Source organism: Notolepis coatsorum (genome assembly GCF_963971535.1).
Source record: "Notolepis coatsorum genome assembly, chromosome: 10".
NCBI classification, from domain to species: domain Eukaryota; kingdom Metazoa; phylum Chordata; class Actinopteri; order Aulopiformes; family Paralepididae; genus Notolepis; species Notolepis coatsorum.
The window spans coordinates 53,486,511-53,509,941 of record NC_140174.1 but is presented as its reverse complement, the minus strand read 5'-3'; the positions used below and the strand labels follow the sequence as shown (position 1 = coordinate 53,509,941).

The following is a 23,431-nucleotide window of genomic DNA, read 5'->3' as shown; positions in this document are numbered from 1 at the left end:
TCTCTCTGTGAGGTCACTACACGTTTTCAGCAAACCCAGACACCCCCCCCCCTCTCCATTACATTACATCACGCTCTCTCTCTCTCTCTCTTCTCCTCTCTCTCTCTCTCTCTCTCTCTCTCTCTCTCTCTCTCTCTCGCTCTCTCTCTCTCCGGCCGTCCATCCTTTGTATTTTCTTTTGCCTCTGATTCTGAGAAGCGGAGGCAGCCGTCTGGTCGCTAAACATACAAACATAGGGAGTGTTGAACCCTGTTATTAATTAAAGCATAACATTAGTGAAATGGAACCCTGTCCGGGTACAGACATAGGGGTGGGGGGGTGGGGGTGCGGATGGAGAGGGCGAGAGACCTGTGAGTATAGAGGCTCAGAGATATCAGTCTACATGCTGGGCGCAAGCCAGAGTACAACTCATAAATCAATCATCTAATCTAATCTGAATCCCATAATATGATTCTTCTTCCTTTATTTACCCACAATAGATTTGCTGAGCTCATATGCTCCCTGGCTCACACTCACACACAGTTCTAGTAGCTCACACCCACGAGCTGCCCAGTACAACCACAGTCTGACACTGTCGGCCAGCAGCTCCGCTGGAGCACAACTGGGACTTTATTTGATTTGATTTCTGATTAGATTTTTTTTACAGGGACAGTGCTATCGACATTGCTGTAAATGTGCCAATGTTAGCCAAATGGCTCATTTTCACACCTGAGCCAGGTGATTAAATTACCATTAAGAACAGGACGACATAACAACATGCAAACAATTAAAAACCAATAAAAGCTAAATATACAAAACATGAATATAAAATAAGCCAAATAGCTTTGGTTTAGTACAGTAAGGCATACATGAAGCAGACAATTATATATTATAAAACACAAGCAATTAGCAGGCAAGACACAGTTATAGACATACATTAGCATTAGCAGACAACACACAGTTATAGATTTGTTTTGGCAGTCTGAGAGCTGTATGTTGAGTTGTTTTTTTGTGGAGGACATCTTCGGTTTTGCAGGATTTTTGGAGAAGGCATGGCACCTGAGACAAAACACACTGTATCCTATATAATTGTATTTGAATTCACCTTGTTTTTCTGTTTTTCTGTTTATTTACATTGAGTACAGCTTGTGTTATATTACGTTTTATTGTATTTTCTTGTATTTTTCTTTTTTTATGGCCATCTTGGTCTATGTAATTTGTTAAGTAATTGGTAAAGTATATTATTATATACTTATTGTTATGTGTCTTGTAAGCCCATATGGGCTGGGCATACATCTGTATGTAAGACACGAAAATAAAAAATATCAAATCAAATCAAATCAAATATAGACAACAAGACATAAGCTTTAGCAGACCAGACACAGTTATGCACAACAAGACATAGGCATTCGCAGACAACACACAGCCAGCAATAACACAATTGAAATCCATGCAGTACAACCATATAGACGGAGGGATTAGTGCGAAGACATCAACCTGACACACGTACGTGACAGATGAGGCCAGACAAAGCAGGCGTGCAGAGGCTAGGTATCATGACACAAATGGTTTGTTTTGAGCTAGGTTTTAAGATGGTGTGCAAAGGAGCAGTAGGCTTACATGCACTGGAAGTGTGTTCCACGTCTGGAAAGCTCTGGCTGTGAAAGCTAATCCCCTCGGGTCGTTGATCTGGCTAACATGTCGTTATGAGTTTTCTGTTTTACGAAGGTGCTAAGTGGGGGAGGTGCTTTAGGCCATGGAGGATTCTATATATTAAGACAGGTGTCGTGAGATGTTCATGAAACACATTTTCCCAGCTCAGAAGATCATGCAGTATATTACAGTGATGGTACCTTTTGGGTTTGATATCCAAGATCTTAAGAGCTGCTTGTATACAGACTGAGACAGGCTATCTATATTCTATGTTGCAACATAATAATAATTATAATAATAATAATAATAATAATAATAATAATAATAATAATAATAATAATAATAGCCTCATTAAAGATGATCTTGTTGCTTCGTTAGTACAGTTGGTTGTTTTCAGCGTCTTATGCACGTGATCTATTATTCGGTTAGGCCTATTGGACAATTTAGTTTACATTTAGTTTATATTGAACAGTGTTTGGAAAACGTTTGAGTTTGTTAAAATACATGCTCTTGATTTTTTAAGTAGCGAGAAGTATTTTCTTTTTTACAGCACTCACCAGCCTAAAGCAGACACAATGTCTTACTATTTTATATGTTTCATATGTTTCAAGTTTCAAGTTTCTTTAATAGTTGTCATACAGAAGTACAGAATACTTTTGTACAAAATGCTTCTTACTGTTGCGCTCCAGAGACTGTGCATGACAAGATAAGTATGAAATAAAAACATAGTAAAAATAGTAAAAATTAGAAGTAAAAAAAGAGGTCACAGTGTTCAGTTTAGACATATGTACAATGTTCGTAGACGTAGTTACCATACAATATACAATACTGTGCAGTGTACTAATATACAATACTATATAGTGCAAGGCATAAATGGACGAGGTGCAGTTTAGGTACAATTCACAGTAGGTGTACGAGTTGTAGTGAAAATCCTTTATCAATAAATATAAAGTGTAAGTGTGTTTGTGTGATCTAAAGTGTGGAGAGTGGGTGCTGCAGTGTGTTGTTTGTTTGAGTGAGTGTGTGCGTGTGGGTGTGTGTGCTGTGTGCATTTGATGGTTGTTGCATAGTGATTATTGTTCGTTTAGCGATTATTGTTCGTTTAGCAGCCTGATGGCCTGGGGATAGAAGCTCCTTCTGAGTCTTTCTGTGCTCGCCATAAGACTCCGGTATCGCTTGCCTGACGGCAGCAGTTCAAAGAGGCAGTTGTTCGGGTGGCTCGAGTCCTTAATAATTCTCTTAGCCTTCCCCTTGCACCGCTTGTTGTAAATGTTCTGGAGGGTGGGAAGCCCCCCTCTAATTGTGCGTTCGGCTGAACGTGTCACTCTTTGTAGTCTGCTACGGTCTTGTGCAGTGCTATTCCCAAACCAGGAGGTGATGTTGCCGGTCAGGATGCTCTCTATTGTACATGAGTAGAAGTTCCTAAGGATCTTCTGACTGACTTGGAACTTCCTTAGGCGCCTGAGGAAGTAGAGGCGTTGTCGTGCCTTCTTCACAACACTGTCAATGTGTGTGGTCCATGTCAAGTCCTCGGATATGTGGGCTCCGAGGTACTTGAAACTGTTCACTCTCTCAACTGGTGCCCCGTCGATGCTGAGGGGGCTGTAGTCCTTGACCCCCGACCTCCTGAAGTCCACAATCATCTCTTTTGTTTTGCTGACGTTCAGGGAGAGGCAGTTCTCCTGACACCACTGTGACAGGTTCTCTACCTCTTCCAGGTAGGCCCTTTCGTCGTTGGCAGAGATCAGGCCCACCACTACTGTGTCATCAGCAAATTTGATGATGGTGTTGTTGTTCCGCTGTGCTACGCAGTCATGTGTGTACAGGGAGTAGAGGAGGGGGCTCAGAACACAGCCCTGGGGGGCCCCTATGTTGAGCGTGATGGATGAGGAGGTGCAGTTGCCGGCTCTTACCACCTGGGGTCTGCCCGTCAGGAAGTCCAGGACCCACTGGCACAGGTCATAGTTCAAGCCCAGGTCCCTGAGCTTGGCTATGAGTTTGGAGGGGACTATGGTATTGAATGCTGAGCTGTAGTCGATGAACAGCATTCTCACATAGTTCCCCTTCCTCATATGCTATGCAATGTTGTGAGAATGCAATATGCTGCTGCTGTGGAAATACATCTTTTGATTGAGGAAACAAATGCATTTGTTATTGTTTGGTAAATTTGGTATCTTAGTTACAATTAATCGATGAATTTATCATTAATGTTATGGATGATCAATTCAGGAACGTGCTTACAATTTGCAACCCTATAGTTTATACTATGTCTATGTACGTATGTGATTGTTTGTGTCTGAATATGTGTGTGTGTGTGTGTGTGTGTGTGTGTGTGTGTGTGTGTGTGTGTGTGTGTGTGTGTGTGTGTGTGTGTGTGTGTGTGTGTGTGTGTGTGTGTGTGTGTGTGTGTGTGTGTGTGTGTGTGTGTGTGTGTGTGTGTGTGTGTGTGTGTGTGTGTGTGTGTGTGTGTGTTTGGCTGAAGTGGATAGAAAACTCAGTACTGTGCAAAAGTCTTAGGCACCCAAGAGTTTCTATATAAATTGTCTTAGATGTAAATAAAAAATGTAATTGGTGTCAGTAGACTACTCTTAGTACATTTTCATTAAATTATTTTTTAAAGCATCTTCATGGTTGAATAATGCAAACATATGTTGCAGGGACTATTATAATCATCATATTGGCGTGACTGTATGCATCAAAGGGTTACCGGTATATCAAGCATTTTTTAAGTGCTTTCAAGGAAATGTCAAAATATCGCGATATATATCGTGTATCGTGATATGGCAAAAAAAATATTGCGATATCATTTAGAGGCCATATCGCCCAGCCCTAATGTGTATGTGATTGTGTATGTCTGTATATGGGCCCCATGTAGATGGTCCCTGGCTGGCTAGGATCCAGTGTCATATCCCCCCCTCTCCCTTCCGCAGCGTAGGCCATATTATTACCAGGGCGTAAATGAAGCCAAGCCACAGGAGCCTGGCTAGATTACCCAGCCAACATGGACATCTGTCTGGAGATTAGCAACTCCGCAGGGTTGGGAGAGAGAGAAAGTATGTGTGTTTATGTGTCTGTGTGGGTGTACTAGGTATTGGCGGGTATAGGCTCAGCATGTAGTCTCTCTGTGTGTCTGTGTCTGTGTGGTTCTCATGACTTTATGTTTTTAAATGGGGCTTTATGTACTATGTATTTGCGGGTAGCAATGTCTACCTTGATGTGTGTGTGTGTGTGTGTGTGTGTGTGTGTGTGTGTGTGTGTGTGTGTGTGTGTGTGTGTGTGTGTGTGTGTGTGTGTGTGTGTGTGTGTGTGTGTGTGTGTGTGTGTGTGTGTGTGTGTGTGTGTGTGTGTGTGTGTGTGTGTGTGTGTGTGTGTGTGTGTGTGTGTGTGTGTGTGTGTGTGTGTGTGTGTGTGTTTGAGTGTGCATGCGTGTGTGTCTATAAGTGTTCCTATATGTGTACCTCAAATGCCAGCTAAATTAAGTCCCCCGCTGCACTTGCATCATCAAAGGAGAGAGGAATTAAGAGCCCCGGTCTCTGATTGGGCTGTTTTCTAATCACATTGTATCAGATTGGTCTACTCGCTAGGACATTGGATTCGATTAAAGCTCTAAAGCCCCCCCCCCCCCCCCCCTCTCCCCTTCCCACCACAGTGTTGTCTAGCACCAGTCAGTTGCTTTGAAGTGCCGCTCTGGTTCCTCCGCGGCTCGGCGGTGAGAGAGCATCTCTGGGTTTTCTCCCCGCAGTAGAGTTGTCCGGGAGGTGGTTGTCTCACACTGGGTGTAGTTGAAGAGATCACAGGGCTGGCTAGACCTCCTCCTGGAGGCGCTGATCCAAAAACACCCCGGAGGAATTCATTCAGACACCTTAGGGTGAAGGAACCAGTCCAAATTATTCTCTTGACATATTGGGGTCAAATCCCCCCTTTTCTTTTTTTTTAGATTGAGACAATGTTGCTTAGCTGATAAACTAGTCAGAGGCAATTCTGAACTATCGAACATTACATTACACACCTTTTCATGATAAAGGCCATTTGCATCATTTATTATTATTGTCTTTTTTTTTTTTTACACAAATCCCAACGTGATGCATAATGCATGTTGAATGATGCAACTTAATAGCTTATTTTGTCTACCCATAATATTATGTTAACATTCTCAGTATGTCTGGTTTTATAAAAAGATTTATTAAAAAAAATATGCAAATGATTTCTCTTTTACTTGTGTTACTCCTCTCAGAGTATTGCTATAAGGCTGCTTGCACTGGATTGCATTTACTTTGACTTTTGACTTTGACTTTGACTTAAGACATGCAAAAAGTTACATTGTGTTTATTACAGTATATACAGTAGTTTATTGCTCTCAAGATGAAGTCAGCTCACGTTGGAAAAGCTCATTTAGATTTCTATGCCAGAGAATTTTTAACAAGGTTTGCCAAGGTCCCCCCTGGCAACAAGGCTATCAATGTTGTAACCATGAGTAGTCCAATTAAAGGAATGTTTAATTATTGAATTCCTTGTCAAACCAGATTTTATTACCGATTCAGTGGGAGGAAGTGGAGATCCCGTGTTGATCCCATGTTTTATTGCCCAGTTAAAATCACGCTTCGCTGCTGTGAAAGATAACATGGTTAGTGTAACAAGTGTGGCAGCACAGATATCTTGTAGTTACAGTAGTTATAGAAATATAGCATTCTTCCAACATTCTTATACTATAGATTTACATTTTAAATTCAACAACTGCCATTAATGAACGTCCATGCCTAATTTCACAAGTGAATAACTAACGTTTTTCTTTTTTTTTTCATATATATACAGTAAATGTGTTTATTTGCACCTTTTCAATTTACAAACTTCCCAAAAAAAATTCAAGAAAATCTTACATAAACACCCCCTCCCACACACACACACACACACACACACACACACACACACACACACACACACACACACACACAAAAGGTTTAAGGGATTTTTTATGTTTTTTTTTGTTTTATTTAACCTGTTTAAGGAATATGTCAGAGACATACACATACTGTACACCCTTTTCATTTGAGTTCCACATGCACTATATCACTAGGAACACACGAACATAAATGCAACTGCACTATGCACACACACACACACACACACACACACACACACACACACACACACACACACACTAGGGCTGACCTTCGAAGCTTCGGGGCCGAGATTCGATTTTAATTAGAAGCTTCGAGATTAAAAAAAATATATATATATTATTATTTTATTTTATTATTATTTATTTATTTTTGTGTTGTGGGACTTGTACAGCAGTTTGTTCAACTTTGTCAGTGCTGTAAAGTTTAAACCTTTTTAAATCTTAGACAAACGAAACACTTTGCTTTCATGAAATATTGTAAGCCGTCATTTGAGGCTTTATAAAAGCAGCACAATGAACACAAATCTGTCAGTGCCGAGTCCAACCTCATCTTAAATAACAAACAGCATTGCTTGTTGTAGTTAACAAAGAGAGGCAGAGTTAATTTAGCAAAAAATTTAAAGAAATTGTGTACTTTTTTTTATATATATATATTCGAATTTTATTTTCCCATTCGAATCCCATGCCCATCGAACGAAGCTTTGAAGTATTTAAGACAGCCCTAACACACACACACACAGACACACTGACTGAGCTTTATTCCTTAACTGAACATACACACCACAGAGACACAGACACACATCAATCCACTGCACAGTTCAGATAAGACACAGACATTTTCACATTGGCATTCGCAACATGAACCCACTCATAGAAGAACTCGCACCCACCCGCAACGGAGGAAGGCTGTCTCTTCAAATAAATAAAACATTCCTGTCCTCAGTCCTACTAACCAAGACATGATTCTTCTTCTTCTTTTTCTTCTTCTTCTTCTTCTTCTTCTTCTTCTTCTTCTTCTTCTTCTTCTTCTTCTTCTTCTTCTTCTTCTTCTTCTTCTTCTTCTTCTTCTTCTTCTTCTTCTTCTTCTTCTTCTTCTTCTTCTTCTTCTTCTTCTTCTTCTTCTTCACTTCCTTGACGACTCCCAGCTGCACTCTGGTGTATCTGCCTCCCGATTGGTCAGTCTCCCAGGGAGGTAAACAAGATGTTGGCCCCATATAACTTGTCCTTCCCTCTGACATGAGGATATCCTGCTGCTGCTGGAGGCCTATAGGCTTTCTGCCCTTATAGGACTTTATGACTTCTCCAGCGCAGAGCTCCATTGTGAGAGAGTCTTTAGTGCTTGTTTTAAATGTCACGTACGCATACTGTAAAAAAGAAAAGAACAGACGACGACTACGATACGATAAGAGTTTTCAAAAGAACGCAAAGGAGCCCCGGCTCTCAGTGCATACTGTCTCACTCAGGTTGTGTATTTGGAGATGCGACATTCTCGTAGGCTTAGATCAGTTGTATTTACAATACCTCGTGAAATGTTGAACCTGCGCGGAGTCTTGAAACAACGTACAACTAGCTCGTTTTCTTTCTTCTACACTGGAAAAACACAGTTTAAAGGTGAAATCCACCCTTTAACAGAACACACATTATGCTATGCCAATGATCTGTGACGGCTAGGTCTACCCGTCTCCTTGAGCTGGAAATCAGAGCTGCAAAGATAGTTTTTGTTTTAAGGTCATCAACTGACACTTGATTGAAGTCAGTCGTCTATTGACAAATTAATGAATGGCCGACTTGTCATTTTTGTTTGAGTTATTACAACCAAAAGAGTTTTATTTAAATGTACGTTTTACAGCTCTGAATCAGAACATATATCTGTATCCCAGTAAAACCAACATGGAGCTGCTGTCATAAGAGTTGTTTTACTCTCCACTGTCTGTGGACCAGCTCCAGGGTTCACATCTTGATCATCAGTCGTGTCTCTGGTATTCTGCTTAAGGAGAGACTTATTCATATTCACAAATCAAAACTGAGCTATAGAGATAACATATGTGAAATCTACCTTAAGGTGGATTTTCACTTTAAGCCTAGATAATGTTTATTGAGTGCAAACCGTCTCTCCTGTTTGAGTATTCATCATGGTGATTAATCATTAACCTGTCCTACACCATAGGGAGGAACATTATCACAGTCTGTGGGTGTACAGTATATCACTATAGCCATGGAGATGGTCCCTGAGTGCAACTGTTGGCTGGCTCCCTCTCTGTGTCAAGGGGTGGCCTCTTGTGGTTGATTTGTGTTGTCTGGTCCGCCTGCTTGTGATAGCGAAGGCCACAGCCTGTCACAAACAGGAGGGAGCGTGTGAATGCGTATGTGTGTGTGCGTGCGTGCGTGCGTGTGTGTGTGTCACCTTGTTGCTTAATCTTTTAGTCTGGTTGCGTGATACTCTATCCTATGATCAGTGTGTCCTCCACTGAACAAGTTAAAGATCCCCTCCACTCAGGGGGAGCTCCAGTAGCTCACCGCGTACCTCGAACGCTATTTCGGCGTCGGGGACAACCGTGCGCGTCACGGATCTGGGGTAGTGAGTTCGACTCCCGAGTGAGTTCGACTCCCGGACAAGCCGTACTTTCTCAGAGTGTCTTTCCCCCCACCTATACCCCCATTCAACCTGTTTCTGTCGGTCATACTTGACCAGAAAAAGCGATAAACGCGAAAAGAACCAGCTGACTGGTCAAAGTTAAAAAAAACAAAAAAAATATCCCCTCCACTCAAATACATGTATATAATGGTTAACTCCTCTTGGAGGCATGACTTTGACTTTGACTGAGTTATTTGTGCAGAACTTGTCACCAGAGCGCCTTTTTCACATTCTTCCCCTGGAGAGGGAGAGCTTCTCTGTACCTCCCTGAAATCTGAGTTGCATGTGTGATGTCACTAATAGATTGAAACTCCCATGGGCCAATATGTGGTAACTTGACACCTCTAGCTTCAGTATACACAGAAAGCTGAGTAGGTATTGATGTGTTAAAAAAAAAAATGTTGAAAGAATGTAAGCTGTCGACTTGGAATTTCTGGTAAATATCAACAGATGCTTGTTTCCAATTTGCCTGCTCATAGATCCTTGCATTTGCAATGAGGGTAAAGGTGTATAAATGCTGCTATGCCATTTTCAGCAGTTTATTGAACAATTTAGTGGAAAAAACATATTATACAAATAGTTTTTAAGGGTGTAAAATACATCTTTACAAATGCTCTCCAGAAAGCCATTGGGATACAAACCATAATAGCAATAACAGTGGATTCCAGACATTTAAAAAAGCTTTGCTAAGCATCTATTCCCTTTAAATTAAAATCCGCCATCACAATTCACCATTAGGGAGTTGCACCCTACTCAACTGGGTTGTAAATACACACGTGTAATGGACACTGTTGGATGCTGTCCAACTTTCCAACGTGTGACATTTGATTGGTCTTTCTATTGGTCTCTATTGGTCTCTATGGTGGATCTCATTGGCGCTGATGTTTCTCACCTAAATTATCTCTTCTACATTATACAACGGCAGGGCCGGACTGGGGAAATAATTCATACCGGGAGATATAGCGCGAAATATAGCCCCAGTCAGGCCACTTTTTAAGCGGGGGGTCTGGGGGTCCCCCACCAGGAAATTTTTTGTTACAAAGACTTAATTTCCTGCATTCTGGTGAATTTTAGTGCATGTGAATCACAAACTAATGAGCCAACAATTGCTTAGTACAATGTACTGTTATGGACCTCAATAAAACTGTTGTGGCACTAGCAATGCTACTCTCTCCACCTTCAAAAAGAAAAAAGCAAGAGCACAACATATTTTTCTATTTACTATTATAATACAGTTAACCACTCTCTCCTGTAAGGGCCTTTCTTTTTCTTTGTTTTATCCCTCTCTCCTCCACCCTTTCTCTTTCTTCCACTGTCCATCTTGACATCAACGTTAATTGACTTTCGCTCTACTGTATCTCTCCCGAGTCCCTCACTACCTGGCTCATTGCCTGGCTGTTATTCTGCATCTGAGTGCCGTCTGCCATTCCATTCGCCGCCTCCGCTGTCAATCAGTTGTATTGCCTGGTCCCGCCTCCACCAATCACAAGCGGCAGCACGGCTCCATTGTGTGTGTGTGATCCGCCGGCCCGTGAGAGAGAGAGTCAGATAGTTCTCCAACTCTGTGGCAGACAGTGAAATCCTGGTTGTTCCCCACCCATCTAGGTTATCTAACTATCGCGCCGCGCCGCTGCCACAACTAGAAACAATCGCCTGGCAAAAAAATAATAATAATAATAATAATAATTTTTTTTTTTTTTTTTTTTTTATATATAATTTTTTTTTTTATCTGTGCAGGCCAGGCCACCGGGAAAGCTCCCGGTGCTCCTGATGGCCAGTCCGGGCCTGTACAACGGCATGCAAATTTCTCGATTCTGATTGGCTGAAACAGTCATTTTACACGTGTTTATTCTTCACAATTCCACGCTGCTGGCCCAGGACCCGCCCACAACCGAATCACATCACATCACTCCGCCGGATCACAAGATGCCGGACAATAATTTAACAAATGGATATGTTGATAACGACTAAACGACTAAATATCAAGCGATTCTGTCACAGCGAATGTCTTAGTCCTTTAAACAATGTTGGGTGATGTAATTGATGGGTCTTGAATCATTGTGTAACAAAAGAAAAATCGCGGATTGATTGATTGATTAATTTGCAATTTTTTTTTCAATTTCTTTTTCCTTCTCTCTGACTGCAGCCCTCACTCTCACACTGTCCGACGCTGGCTCAGTCTCCACCCACCCCAAGCACACACACACACACACACACACACACACACACACACACACACACACACACACACACACACACACACACACACACACACACACACACTCCTGTCTGCAACGCGGGGGATAGTCAGACTGAGAGAGAGCTGGGTGCTGCGCTGTTCTAAGTGAGCATGGCCTATTGAGTTGATTGATTGATTGATTGATTGATTGCTAATTTTATTACTGTACGCTTGGTTTCCAACTGGTTAAGTTTAGGCCCTCTACAGTAGGTTAAAAAAATAAAAATAAAAATAGGGCGAAGAAAACTTTTTTTTCCTATAGGGCAAAGAAAACTTTTTAATTTGTTTTACCTACTTTCTATAGAAGCATCTAAGAATGAAGTTCTATAGAAAGTAGGTCTGCATCCCCTTAACAATTGTGTGTATTGAGCCGTACTGTATTGTACCCATTCTGCATCTGGTAATAAAATGTTCAATCAATCATTCCAATAATACACAGTTGGATGTGTTAGTTGGTTGGATGCACTTCAAGCTGCTTCCACATGGAGGCAACTTGTCTTTTTTGTAGTTGTGGGAACTACTTTTTCTGGCGGATGGTTTTTTCAATAAATCTTCGATTAATTTGTGTTTATTGTATAGCAATAAGGTTGGATGAATATGGCAGTTGTATAAAAGCATTACACCACTTGCAGTCGTGATTTGTGAACAATAAACCATGCCTAGGGGGGTCTAACGACCACCCCTAGGCATGGTTTATTGTTCACAAACCACTCCTGCGCGTGATGTAATGCTTAACTATGGCCTAGTGATATCCCTAACCTGTTGATGAGTTAAAGGGCCACTTCACAGATTTTCAACCTTCATCTAGGGCTTGGATGTGTGGTCATATCGCCCAGCTTTACTATCTGCTGTGAGAAGAAAATGTGATAATCAGACATAAATCTCATTAATGTATTCTGTGTAGAGCTCGAGACACAGAACACATTGGTATGTTTTATGGCCTCATCACAACAGAATGACCTTTTAAGGCCCAATCTGTGATTCAAACACATATGCGGGTAGCCCCATGACCAACAATAAGAGATAGCGGATCCGTTTCCACAGAGAGGAAATTAATATCTATCTTCTCGTCTGACTCTGGAGAAGATGGTAAGCGCATTTCCCATAACGTTGGCGTGTTCTTTTAAAACAGACTTTACAACAAGTTGAGTTAATAAAGTTCAGAAAAGCTTATTTTCCATCTAGAGATCAAACACTCAAAGACTTTCTCGCCAGTTGGTCACTGGGATTATAATCGGTGGAAATAATAATAATCACACATCTCTTATTCATCTCTTATTCATGTTGTTTTTGGCAGAGTTTCTAACGTGCATTTCACACACAGCTGCCTGCAACACAATGCGCTTTACACACATCAAAAGGAGATACTTAAAGGGGCAGTTCGCTGAGTGCTATCCATGCATCCAGAATAGTTTCGGAGATGCAGCATCTGCAGTAGAGATGTCTGCCATCACTCTCATACAGTGGAGTTGCGTTGCACTCTGTTTGTGGCGCTCAAAATGCCAAAGAAATACATTTGAAAGTCTCTTTCGAGAAATTGTGACCCAGATACTCAAGATAATCATAATCACAACATGTTGTGAGCAGTTTCATGTAGGAACTATTTTCTACCAATTGACACCCCCCATAATAATGTACGACGTGGTGTCCTTCGGGTAAAACTGACGATGTCACGGCTGTACTGTCTTCCAGTCCACTACACTGTTAGGCCCCAGCTAAAATACACCTGCCACATTAAACCACCAAGGTTCACCAATGCCATATACTGGTATGAACAACAACAACAACCAATACCAGCTGGAACAAATTGCGAGTCAAACTGTCGCAGTATCGCTTTACTACACTTCCAAAATAAAACAAGGCCTATAGCAGCACATTCTGATTTTTGGCAGCATGCTTAGGACGTGATACACATGAGCAAACTGGCCTATGGTATAGGCTATTATGAGAAAGGCCATCGTTAAACTTAGTTACAGAACATACTATTTATGTGTGTATTTGCTCCTGGTTTATTATTAGTTATATGTGCGGTCTGCTGTATGTATATAACGCCAGTGTTTTGTGACTGTGGGAGTTGGCTAGCTTTCATCCAGTGGCATGCCGTCCCCTCCTAGCCAAGCCTGTCATTTAGACAATGGTGGGAGGGAAGAGGGAACACAGTGGCCATTAGCAGCTCTGGGGATGTATGGGACGGGACCAGCTGTAGCTATAGCCCGCGCTACTGTATGCACAAACAATAGGCTACTGTGGGGTACTAAACATAGAAAGGGGGGGGGGCTTCTGAATGGCTGTTATGGATATGATTCCCTCTGCTAGCTGCAGCGTGTTTGGAGTGATCATTCCTGTTCTGGGTTTGTCTGCTTAATCTCTGACTAAAGGGTGTTCATTTGTGAGGATTTGTCCCAGGGCCATCTCTTGTTTTACCTCCTGCTACTATCTCCTTACTTACAGCGAGTTTGACGTTGTTGTGTGTCTGGCGCTATGCTTCTTCGCTAATCGTCTGCAGACGTGTGCAGCAGCCTTGGCCTCTTATTAAATCCTATACCTCATTATATAAATAGTGTGTATAAATGGAGTGCCTCATGTACTCAAGTCTGCGGCACACAGCCTAGCAGCTACCTGTTAGCTGCCGTGTCGAACCTGTCAGTCAAACCCCCCCAAAACAGCTGTCAAAATCACAGGTGGAGAGAGTGGCCGTGGTCCAATCGGGGACAGAGTGGGCGGGACTTGCAGTAGAGTGAGAATGAGAACCCTGCGGATGGTGTGGGGTGAATAGAGAGAGAGAGAGAGAGAGAGCATTTGACTGTAAGAGGAATTCAGTGTTCAGGGATTTATAGAGAGCGAGAGAGAGCGAGAGAGCGAGAGAGAGAGAGAGAGAGAGAGAGAGAGCGAGAGAGAGAGAGAGAGAGAAGAGGGTGTGTATCTGTGTCTAAAGCCAGGCAGCTAAACATAGTGCAGTTGGCAGCAGTGTGAGTGTACAGTAGAGAGCAGAGTGAGAAGGCGAGTGGATGTGTCTCTCGCTGTCAGTGGCGGCTCCAGCTACCACGACTCCTGCCGCGACGGCTCCAACCTATCATGCATATTCTACACTCCCACTGCCTCATAAGGTCAGCATGATCACTCTTTTTTTATACAGTAAAGTTTGTGTATGTGGGGTGTCTTCGCGGGTGACACTGTTTTATTTATGTGGTCGCCATGTGCCCGTAGTTTATAGGAGCATGCTGGAACGTCGTGCCCCGCTGCGCGCATGTTGCTATGTGCTATGTGCGCTATGCTTAGAATTTATATTAGCTGCAACCAGCAGCTCTATATCTCACTCTTGTCAGTTCAAGTTGGTTGGTTGGTCGGTCGGTTGGACCACAAAATGTCCCCACTCTCTAGCGGCCACAGGTTTCGCCCTGGGAGGCTGAAATTTGGCAGGCAGGTCAAGTGTGTGTGTGGGGGGGGGGGGGGGGGGGGTGTGAAGGTGTGTGTGTGGGTTCATGCCAATTGGTTCAAAGGGGGGTTTGGCAATGGGAGTGGCCTATTTCAAAAAGGCTGCAGCTATTGTGAATTGTATCACTTATAATATCACATGCACAGCCTATAGTCTCTGTACCAACAAAGGCCACAATTGATATATAGTATCAGTGTTTGTTTCGATCGACATTGTTTTTTGCTGCACTGTAACAGTGTGTGTGTGTGTGTGTGTGTGTGTGTGTGTGTGTGTGTGTGTGTGTGTGCACTATGCATGTGTTGAAATAACACACGATTACTGGTGTGTTGAAAAGCAACACACACCACGTGTTAATTGCAACACAACTTGGGTAATACACATCCGCATGTGTTAGAGTTAAGTTAAGGACAGCACATTTTGTGTTATTTATGTCTTTTTTTTATGTGTGTGTGTGTGTGTGTGTGTGTGTGTGTGTGTGTGTGTGTGTGTGTGTGTGTGTGTGTGTGTGTGTGTGTGTGTGTGTGTGTGTGTGTGTGTGTGTGTGTGTGTGTGTGTGTGTGCGTGCCTGCCTGCCTGCCTGCCTGCCTGCCTGCCTGCATGTAACATTATATGTCTCAGGTATGTGTGGTGTACTGTCTGTTGTTTTGGGTTGAGCAGCAACGTGACTGATGCAACATTGTGAAGACACTCTATGTCAGAAAGGTGTGTCGCAATACATCTGGCGGTGCTCCTGTCGTCTGTCTGCTGTCTGTTGTCTGTTGTCTCAGTCTGCTCTCTGCTGTCTGTCTGCTCTCTGCTGTCTGCTGTCTGTCTGCTCTCTGCTGTCTGTCTGCTGTCTGTTGTCTGTTGTCTCAGTCTGCTCTCTGCTGTCTGTCTGCTCTCTGCTGTCTGCTGTCTGTCTGCTCTCTGCTGTCTGTCTGTTGTCTGTTGTCTCAGTCTGCTCTCTGCTGTCTGTCTGCTCTCTGCTGTCTGTCTGCTCTCTGCTGTATGTCTGCTCTCTGCTGTCTGTCTGCTCTTTGCTGTCTGCTGTGCCACTTGCAGTCTGCTCAGTTCACATGCCTCAACCTGCCCAATGAATGAACAAAAGATAAATGAGAAATAATCACATCGCATCACATCTCATCACATCTCATCTCATCACATCTCATCACATATCATCTCATCTCATCTCATCACATCTCATCTCATCACATCACATCTCATCTCATCGCATCGCATCACATCTCATCACATCTCATCACATCTCATCTCATCTCATCGCATCACATCTCATCTCATCACATCTCATCTCATCACATCTCATCACATCTCATCACATCTCATCGCATCACATCTCATCACATCTCATCTCATCACATCTCATCACATCTCATCACATCGCATCACATCTCATCACATCTCATCTCATCTCATCACATCTCATCTCATCACATCTCATCGCATCTCATCACATCTCATCACATCTCATCTCATCACATCACATCTCATCACATCTCATCACATCTCATCACATCTCATCTCATCTCATCGCATCGCATCACATCTCATCTCATCTCATCATGTAAGGAATGAACAATCCATTATGCATGGTGTTTGGTCACCCGAGCAAACCTACTCATATATACTCATATATACGCTAAGTGGCAGCGCAATCCCAGGCCAATCCCAGCTCCGCTTAAACGCACCCCGCTCTGTACGACATGTACACTGTTTCTCTCACACACAACCAAATGGGATCACAGCCCATAACCACGGACGCCGCCGACGCGCGAAGCGCTTGAGTGCTTTTTACTACGACGAGGGCGTCGTCTGGCTCTGCTGATGCTTATGTAACCTTTTCATCCCAGTGTGAAATAATTGATGGTGTTTATTTAATTTTTTTTACTTTTTATTTTAAGAGAGGACAAGGTCTTCTCTTCACCCTCTGCTCTCCTCTCCTCTCTTCCCCTCCTCTCCTCTCCTCTCTCCTCTCCTCTCTTCCCCTCCTCTCCTCTCCTCTCCTCTCCTCTCCTCTCCTCTCCTCGCTCTCTATATCACTCCCTTTGTCGCACGTCTGTCCCGCCAGGCGTTCACACTCCCCCGCCATCTCCCTCTTAGCCCCTCCGTCCACCCCCTCACTCTACCCTCCCTCCCCTCCCCTCCCCTCCCCTCCCCTCCCCTCATGGTACTGGGAGAGGACACACAGTGAGGGTAGCCACTTCTGAGCGGTCGCTAAGCTCTTAATCTGTCTCGTTCTGGCTGCAAAGCCGGCAGCGTTTTCATCAGCGCTGGTTCAGGATTGATTGGGCCTGTAGGCGGGGGCTGGATTGGGGGAGAGACGCGTTACTAGAAAGTAAACTCACTGTACTGTCGAGAAGAAAATTGCCCACAGGTTTTTGTGTGAGGCGTTCGCATGAGGTGCATTTCAATCCAGGTATGTGGAGGAGGTGATTGAGATATGGAAAGAATAAAAGTATAACTTCGTAAATCCCAGTCGAGTTTTCTCGCTAGCCATCAGGAGCCAATGCAAAGCCGAACCCATAGGCTGTTTTAAATGTCAATGACCAAAATTGTAATTACCGTGGGTGGGTGGGTGGGTGGGGTGGGGGGCAGTTCTGCCACTGGTGGAAAACACAGCTGTTATCTTTAGGCTGTGGGTCTGCGGGGCACCTGTCCTCACAGATGTGCATGATGGTTCTCAGAGAGCTGGGGGCTGATGGGAAGAGGGGGGGGAGAGATCAGAAGAGAGAGAAAGTGAAGTCAGGGTGAGGATATGAGAGGGAGAGGTGTGTGTGTGTGTGTGTGTGTGTGTGTGTGTGTGTGTGTGTGTGTGTGTGTGTGTGTGTGTGTGTGTGTGTGTGTGTGTGTGTGTGTGTGTGTGTGTGTGTGTGTGTGTGTGTGTGTGTGTGTGTGTGTGTGTGTGTGTGTGTGTGTGTGTGTGTGTGTGTGTGTGTGTGTGTGTGTGTGTGTGTGTGTGTGTGTGTGTGTGTGTGCGTGCCTGCGTGCGTGTGAGAGAGAGAGAGAGATTTGTCACTGGGCTACTGTGTGGGAGGCTGAGCTGCCACTCAGGCGACAGCTTGATGGCTATCGCCACTGGCGACCGTATCTGTTTGCGTTTGATGAGGAAGCCAACCTGTTGGAAGGAGTGACAATTTACCTTTGGCTGGCACCCAATGACAACCCCTCATAATACACACACACACACGCACGCACACACTAGGGCTGTCTTAAATACTTCGAAGCTTCGTTCGATGGGCATGGGATTCGAATATGAAAATAAAATTCGATTATAAATAAAAAAAAATATGTTTTCTTTTTAATTTTTTTTGCAAAATCAACTCTGCCTCTCTTTGTTAATTACAACAAGCAATGCTGTTTGTTATTTAAGATGAGGTCGGACTCGGCACTGACAGATTTGTGTTCATTGTGCTGCTTTTATAAAGCCTCAAATGACGGCTTACAATATTTCATGAAAGCAAAGTGTTTAGTTTGTCTAAGATTTAAAAAGGTTTAAATTTTACAGCACTGACAAAGTCCCACAACATAAAAAAAATTGTAAAAAAGCAGTCACATAAATTTTTTTTTTAACTTTTTTTATTTTATTTCGAAGCTTCGAATTAAAATCGAATCTCGGCCCCGAAGCTTCGAATTCCAAAATAAAATTCGAAGGTCAGCCCTAGCACACACACACACACTCACTGTGAGACCATTCCTTCTCTCTCACCCCGTTGACGCTATTTTGGTCCATTTAAGAAACTGGCCAGACAGGCCTGAAAATGAGAACAGTGTTCATAAAGCGTGTTGCCCTGGTGAACAATGTCATTCACTTCCTGGATTCTGTTTTCCTTTTTTTCCCCCACAGTTTCATTCCAGACAGAGACTTAATCTGAGGGGCATCCCGGCGATTAAAATTGTATCACGCGGTTCACACCGGTCAAGGTTTCTAAACGCAGCTATTTAGAGCAGCTAGGAGTTTAGAACTGATTATCAGTATCTCAATACTGATGCCTCCATATGATTGGCAAACCTGGGTCAGACATTGTCCAGGTCAGACTGTGTCCTGGGTAAACTGTTTCCGGGTCAGACTGTGTCTGGGTCAGATTGTGTCTGGGTCAGATTGTGTCCAGGTCAGATTGTCAGAGAGTGAGTAACTAACGTCAGAATTAAATATTTTGTTGTTATGTATTTATGTATGTATTTTATTTACAACAAAATATATCAGTATAATATCAATTATTGACAGAGGAACGTAGAAAAACAAATCATATTAGTTATTAATCTTACATAGCGACAAATAGATACATCATCTAATTTCTATGCATCCCATAAACAGCTGTGTTAAAAAAAAAAAGAAGAAGAAAAAAAAGTGTGTTCAAAATATCTTTTGTATCTCTTTCACTCGCTTTCAAAAACAAATGCACATGACAACATGAGGTTGGGGCGCCCTGGGAAATGCAGTCTTCATTCCGGGAAACATTACCGCTTTTGTCCAGAGGGGACGCCAAAATCAACACAGTTATAGTTCCTAGTAGCTGCTTTAAGAGCTTAATTGGGGGGTCTGTATGAAGCATGATACATTCTGAAAAGACCAAAGGTTAGTATAATTGAGAACAAGCCCACTGTTATAATTCAAACCAAGGTGGGATGTGAAGGTCTGTTTCATTTGGCATTTTACCATAACTGCTGTATCCAGCTGGCAATTATGTCCTTAGGTTTCCTGGGATATAACAAGAAACATTCAAATACTTGCTTAATAAGCAAAATTGGTAACCTTTCAGGTTATTTAGAGAAGATATTGGCAACACACTCTTCATTAAAATGTCACTCACTGGGACAAGCGTGTTCTTTCGGTCACAGAGACCTTTCTTAGTCCTTTTCATCTGAGAATGTAGAAGCCGTTGTATCTACATATCTAGGTTTTCAGATAGCCATCGGACCTTCTCTCTACGTTTTCTGGGAGTGAGAATAACTGGTTTTCCTACTGGTGTCCATGCATGCTTGACTTTTAACATGTGTTTTCAACGGTTTGCCTTTGCCCCCAGGGTCTTACGACATCTTGTACAGTAAGGAGCACAGTAAAGAGCAGGGCATTCTAGTGGCTCACTGGGCTAAGGAGCATGTCACAATTGTCACATACTCAGAACATCATGGGTTTGAGTCCCGTTCATGACCTTTGTTGCATGTCAACAAAGGTCTCTCTCTCTCTCTCTATCTCCACTGTGTACAATCTAATAAAACAGAAATATTGAAACTCATTACTCTCAAGAACTGTCAAACTAAATACATTTGCAAAACTGTTTAGAGCAGGGGTCAACTACAATTTTGGCCAGAATTGTCCTAAGCAGACTAAAATAAATAACAATACATGTATGTCGGCATAATTAGCATTATTACTGTTTCATATTTCCACTTTCTTACTAAATAAATGTTATTTTGATTGGCCTATATCAGTGTGAACGGTGTAGGGCTGACCTTCAAAAAAATATTTGGAATTCAAAGCTTCGGGGCCGAGATTCGATTTTAATAAATAAAAAAAATATTATAATTATTTTAATTTTAATTTGATATGTTGTGGTACTTGTACAGCACTTTGTTCAACTTTGTCAGTGCTGTAAAGTTTAAACCTTTTTAAATCTTAGACAAACAAACCACTTTGCTTTCATGGAATATTGTAAGCCGTCATTTGAGGCTTTATAAAAGCAGCACAATGAACACAAATCTGTCAGTGCCGAGTCCGACCTCAGCATTGCTTGTTGTAGTTAACAAAGAGAGGCAGAGTTGATTTTGCAAAAAAAAAATAAAGGAATTTTTTTTTTAAATATATTCGCTTTTTTTCATATTCGAATCACATGCCCATCGAACGAAGCTTGGAAGTATTTAAGACAGCCCTAGAACGGTGTGACTCCTAACACCTACACTGCAGCCAGACACAACCGCTTCACTGTTGGGGAGTTGTCCTCCCTGCATCAATGGTTTTGATGCTATTATACAGTGTCTTGCAAACGCTTGCAAGAAGAAAAGCCCTTTGAATCATTTGTCAGGAAAATGTCACTCTCAAACCTAAAGCGGAAAGTTGACGTGGAAAACTGCAGCTTTAATGATGAATGGACTGATAAGTCATGCATCATGCCAACGTTCATTAGTGCTGAACCTGTATGACTCATTTGCAATGAAAGGATTGCTGTTGTGAAAAAATGTGTGGTGGGACTCGATAATTTTTTTTAATCTAATTAATTCAAGACTTTATAGTTATTTAATCAAAATTAATCGCATTTTAATCGCATATCAATATTTGATGCGAAAAGCTAACTTTTTCAATTCAAATGGATTTTGGTATACGACTGAATCAATTAATTTACATTATACATACGTTTAAGCAGCAAACTCCTGTATTAGCTACTACACAGACCAACAGATCAATGGAATCTTTTACAAAGTGTAGCAATTTTAGGAATAATATATATAGCGCAAAGGACCTTTTGTAAACTCAAGCACTTTCGAGGTAAAAGTAAAGCACAGTACTTTCAAGTACATTCCAGAACAGTTGACCATTAAAAAAAAAAAACTCTTGATTGATCTCAATTTCTCTTATTTTTTCAGTATTCTGTATGAACAAACCAGACTAAGGGCGCGTTCACACCTACTCTGTTTGGTCCACTTTAAGTGGACCATGGTCCCTTTAAGTGGACCATGGTCCCTTTAGATCGATAGTCCGTTTGGTTTGTACAGGTGTGAACGCAAACCGAACTATAATGAGGACCAAACAACCGAACCATGGTCCTCTTGAAAAGTTGGGACTCGGTTCGTTTCAATCGAACTATAGTACCTAATCCAGGAAGCAAAGTAGCCTACTCCTCTCTAGACTGGCGCCGCACGCGGACAGTCTCTCTCTTCCTCCCTCTCTCTCTCTCCTCTCTAGATGCAGTCTCTCTCTTCCTCTCTCTCTCTCTACTCTAGACTCGCGCCGCGCGCGGACCCCCCAACTTTCTCCTGCGTGAGGAGGACATTCGCGGACATTCTCTCAGATAAAGAAAAAAAAAGCTTACATACTTTTTGGGTAATTTCATAATAGCAGCGTGGACCAGCTCTGTAACAACAACGCATCTCGAGCTGCTTCTATGCAGCTGTCAGTGTCTAGTAGTTTGACAGCTTACGCAGGAAGGAAAGGTCTCTCTCTCTCTCTCTCTCTCTCTCTCTCTCTCTCTCTCTCTCTCTCTCTCTCTCTCTCTCTCTCTCTCTCTCTCCTAGCGCCGTGCTCATAATAGTATCTCTCTCATTACGCTGCCGGCAACTGATTACGTTTGTGAGTGCTATAGTCAAATAGATGCGACAGCATGTCCTTTGTTTACAAATTAGATCCGCACCAAACAGGGTAGTGTGAACGCAGACCAAAATTAAACAATGTATCATTTTCACATTTGGTCCACCAGAAAGTCCGGACTATCCACGGAAAGACCGGACTATACTGGACTTTCAGATGTGAACACACCCTAAGAAAAAAAGTTATTTGCGATTTATTATACTTATAGCACATGCATGAGTCTGGTCTCCTTTGAAAGGTAACATTCTTACACAATAAATAAAATCACTTTGAGTGTTAATGAAATAGAGTAACTGGAAAACATAACGGTTCCATAGCCTGAAGTCTTATGTAGTACACGTCCAAAGTTGATAAAAATCTCACGTAAAATGTATTCCACAAAGGCTTTTGTAACGTGTGTGGCGCAAACAATTCTGTGTGAAAATACAAAATGGCCGTCCATTCCATTCATTCAGACGTGCGAGTCAAAACACTCGTCAGAGGAGAGGCTTGTCAAATGACGCTCGCAAGCTCGCGAGTGTGTGACGGGCCGCAATGTGATAAAATGCGTACTCTTTTTACGTTTAATTCTTTCTGTAGTTAATTAATCGAAATGAACGCGATAAAGTCCCAGCCCTACACAACTTATAATCTTAGGCGTCACCATTACACGAGGCATGCAAACTGTCAAAGAGTCATACCCTGAGCGGTCAGAGGCCCATTGCAGAAACATTGTCACCTTGAAAGCTGCATATTCCCATGCCAGTTTAATAAATGACAGCTATCAGTTTGTCCCCATTCTTGCATGAAGATACGGCACAATCCGCATTCCATTCATAAAAGTTCCCTACAGTCCCCTACAGTCACGAAATACACTCCAAATACAACTCCAAAATGTTCCTGTAAACATGTTGTGACCTGTGTATTTACCACGTGGAGAAATAAAAAATAATTGAATTCGACATTTACGTTTTCTAAGCAAATATACTCAGAACTATTTTTTGCCTAACCACTCCTCTCTGGGCGCAATGATTTCACGCAACGCAGTGCTACTTTCTAACGTGACGCCAGTGTTTGTTTACATTTTCATTTCATTTAAAGGATCCGAACCGATTGAAGTTTATGGATACCATGACTGTGGTATGTTTTAATTTATGTTTTTAGATGGAAGGCTGTATTCCATCTGTCTAACGTTAGCGAATATTGTGAGATTGATGAATAGGACATAACGTTGCTGGACTATCGACCTAGTTAGCCCCTTTCATGACTGCGATGCACGGCTACAGGGTTTGGGCGAGTGAATCCACATT

General features: G+C 42.4%; 1 protein-coding gene across 1 annotated transcript in view; it reads left to right on the top strand.

The window, feature by feature from the left end:
• Positions 1-14,320: 14,320 nt before the first annotated feature.
• The window catches only part of LOC311235372 (thyroid hormone receptor alpha-B), a 73,555-nt gene continuing 64,444 nt past the window's right edge, over positions 14,321-23,431 (top strand). The window contains exon 1 of the mRNA XM_084322817.1: positions 14,321-14,513. Coding sequence (XP_084178943.1) covers positions 14,482-14,513 — 32 coding nt within the window. The 5' untranslated portion in view covers positions 14,321-14,481. The remainder of the gene's footprint in view (positions 14,514-23,431) is intronic.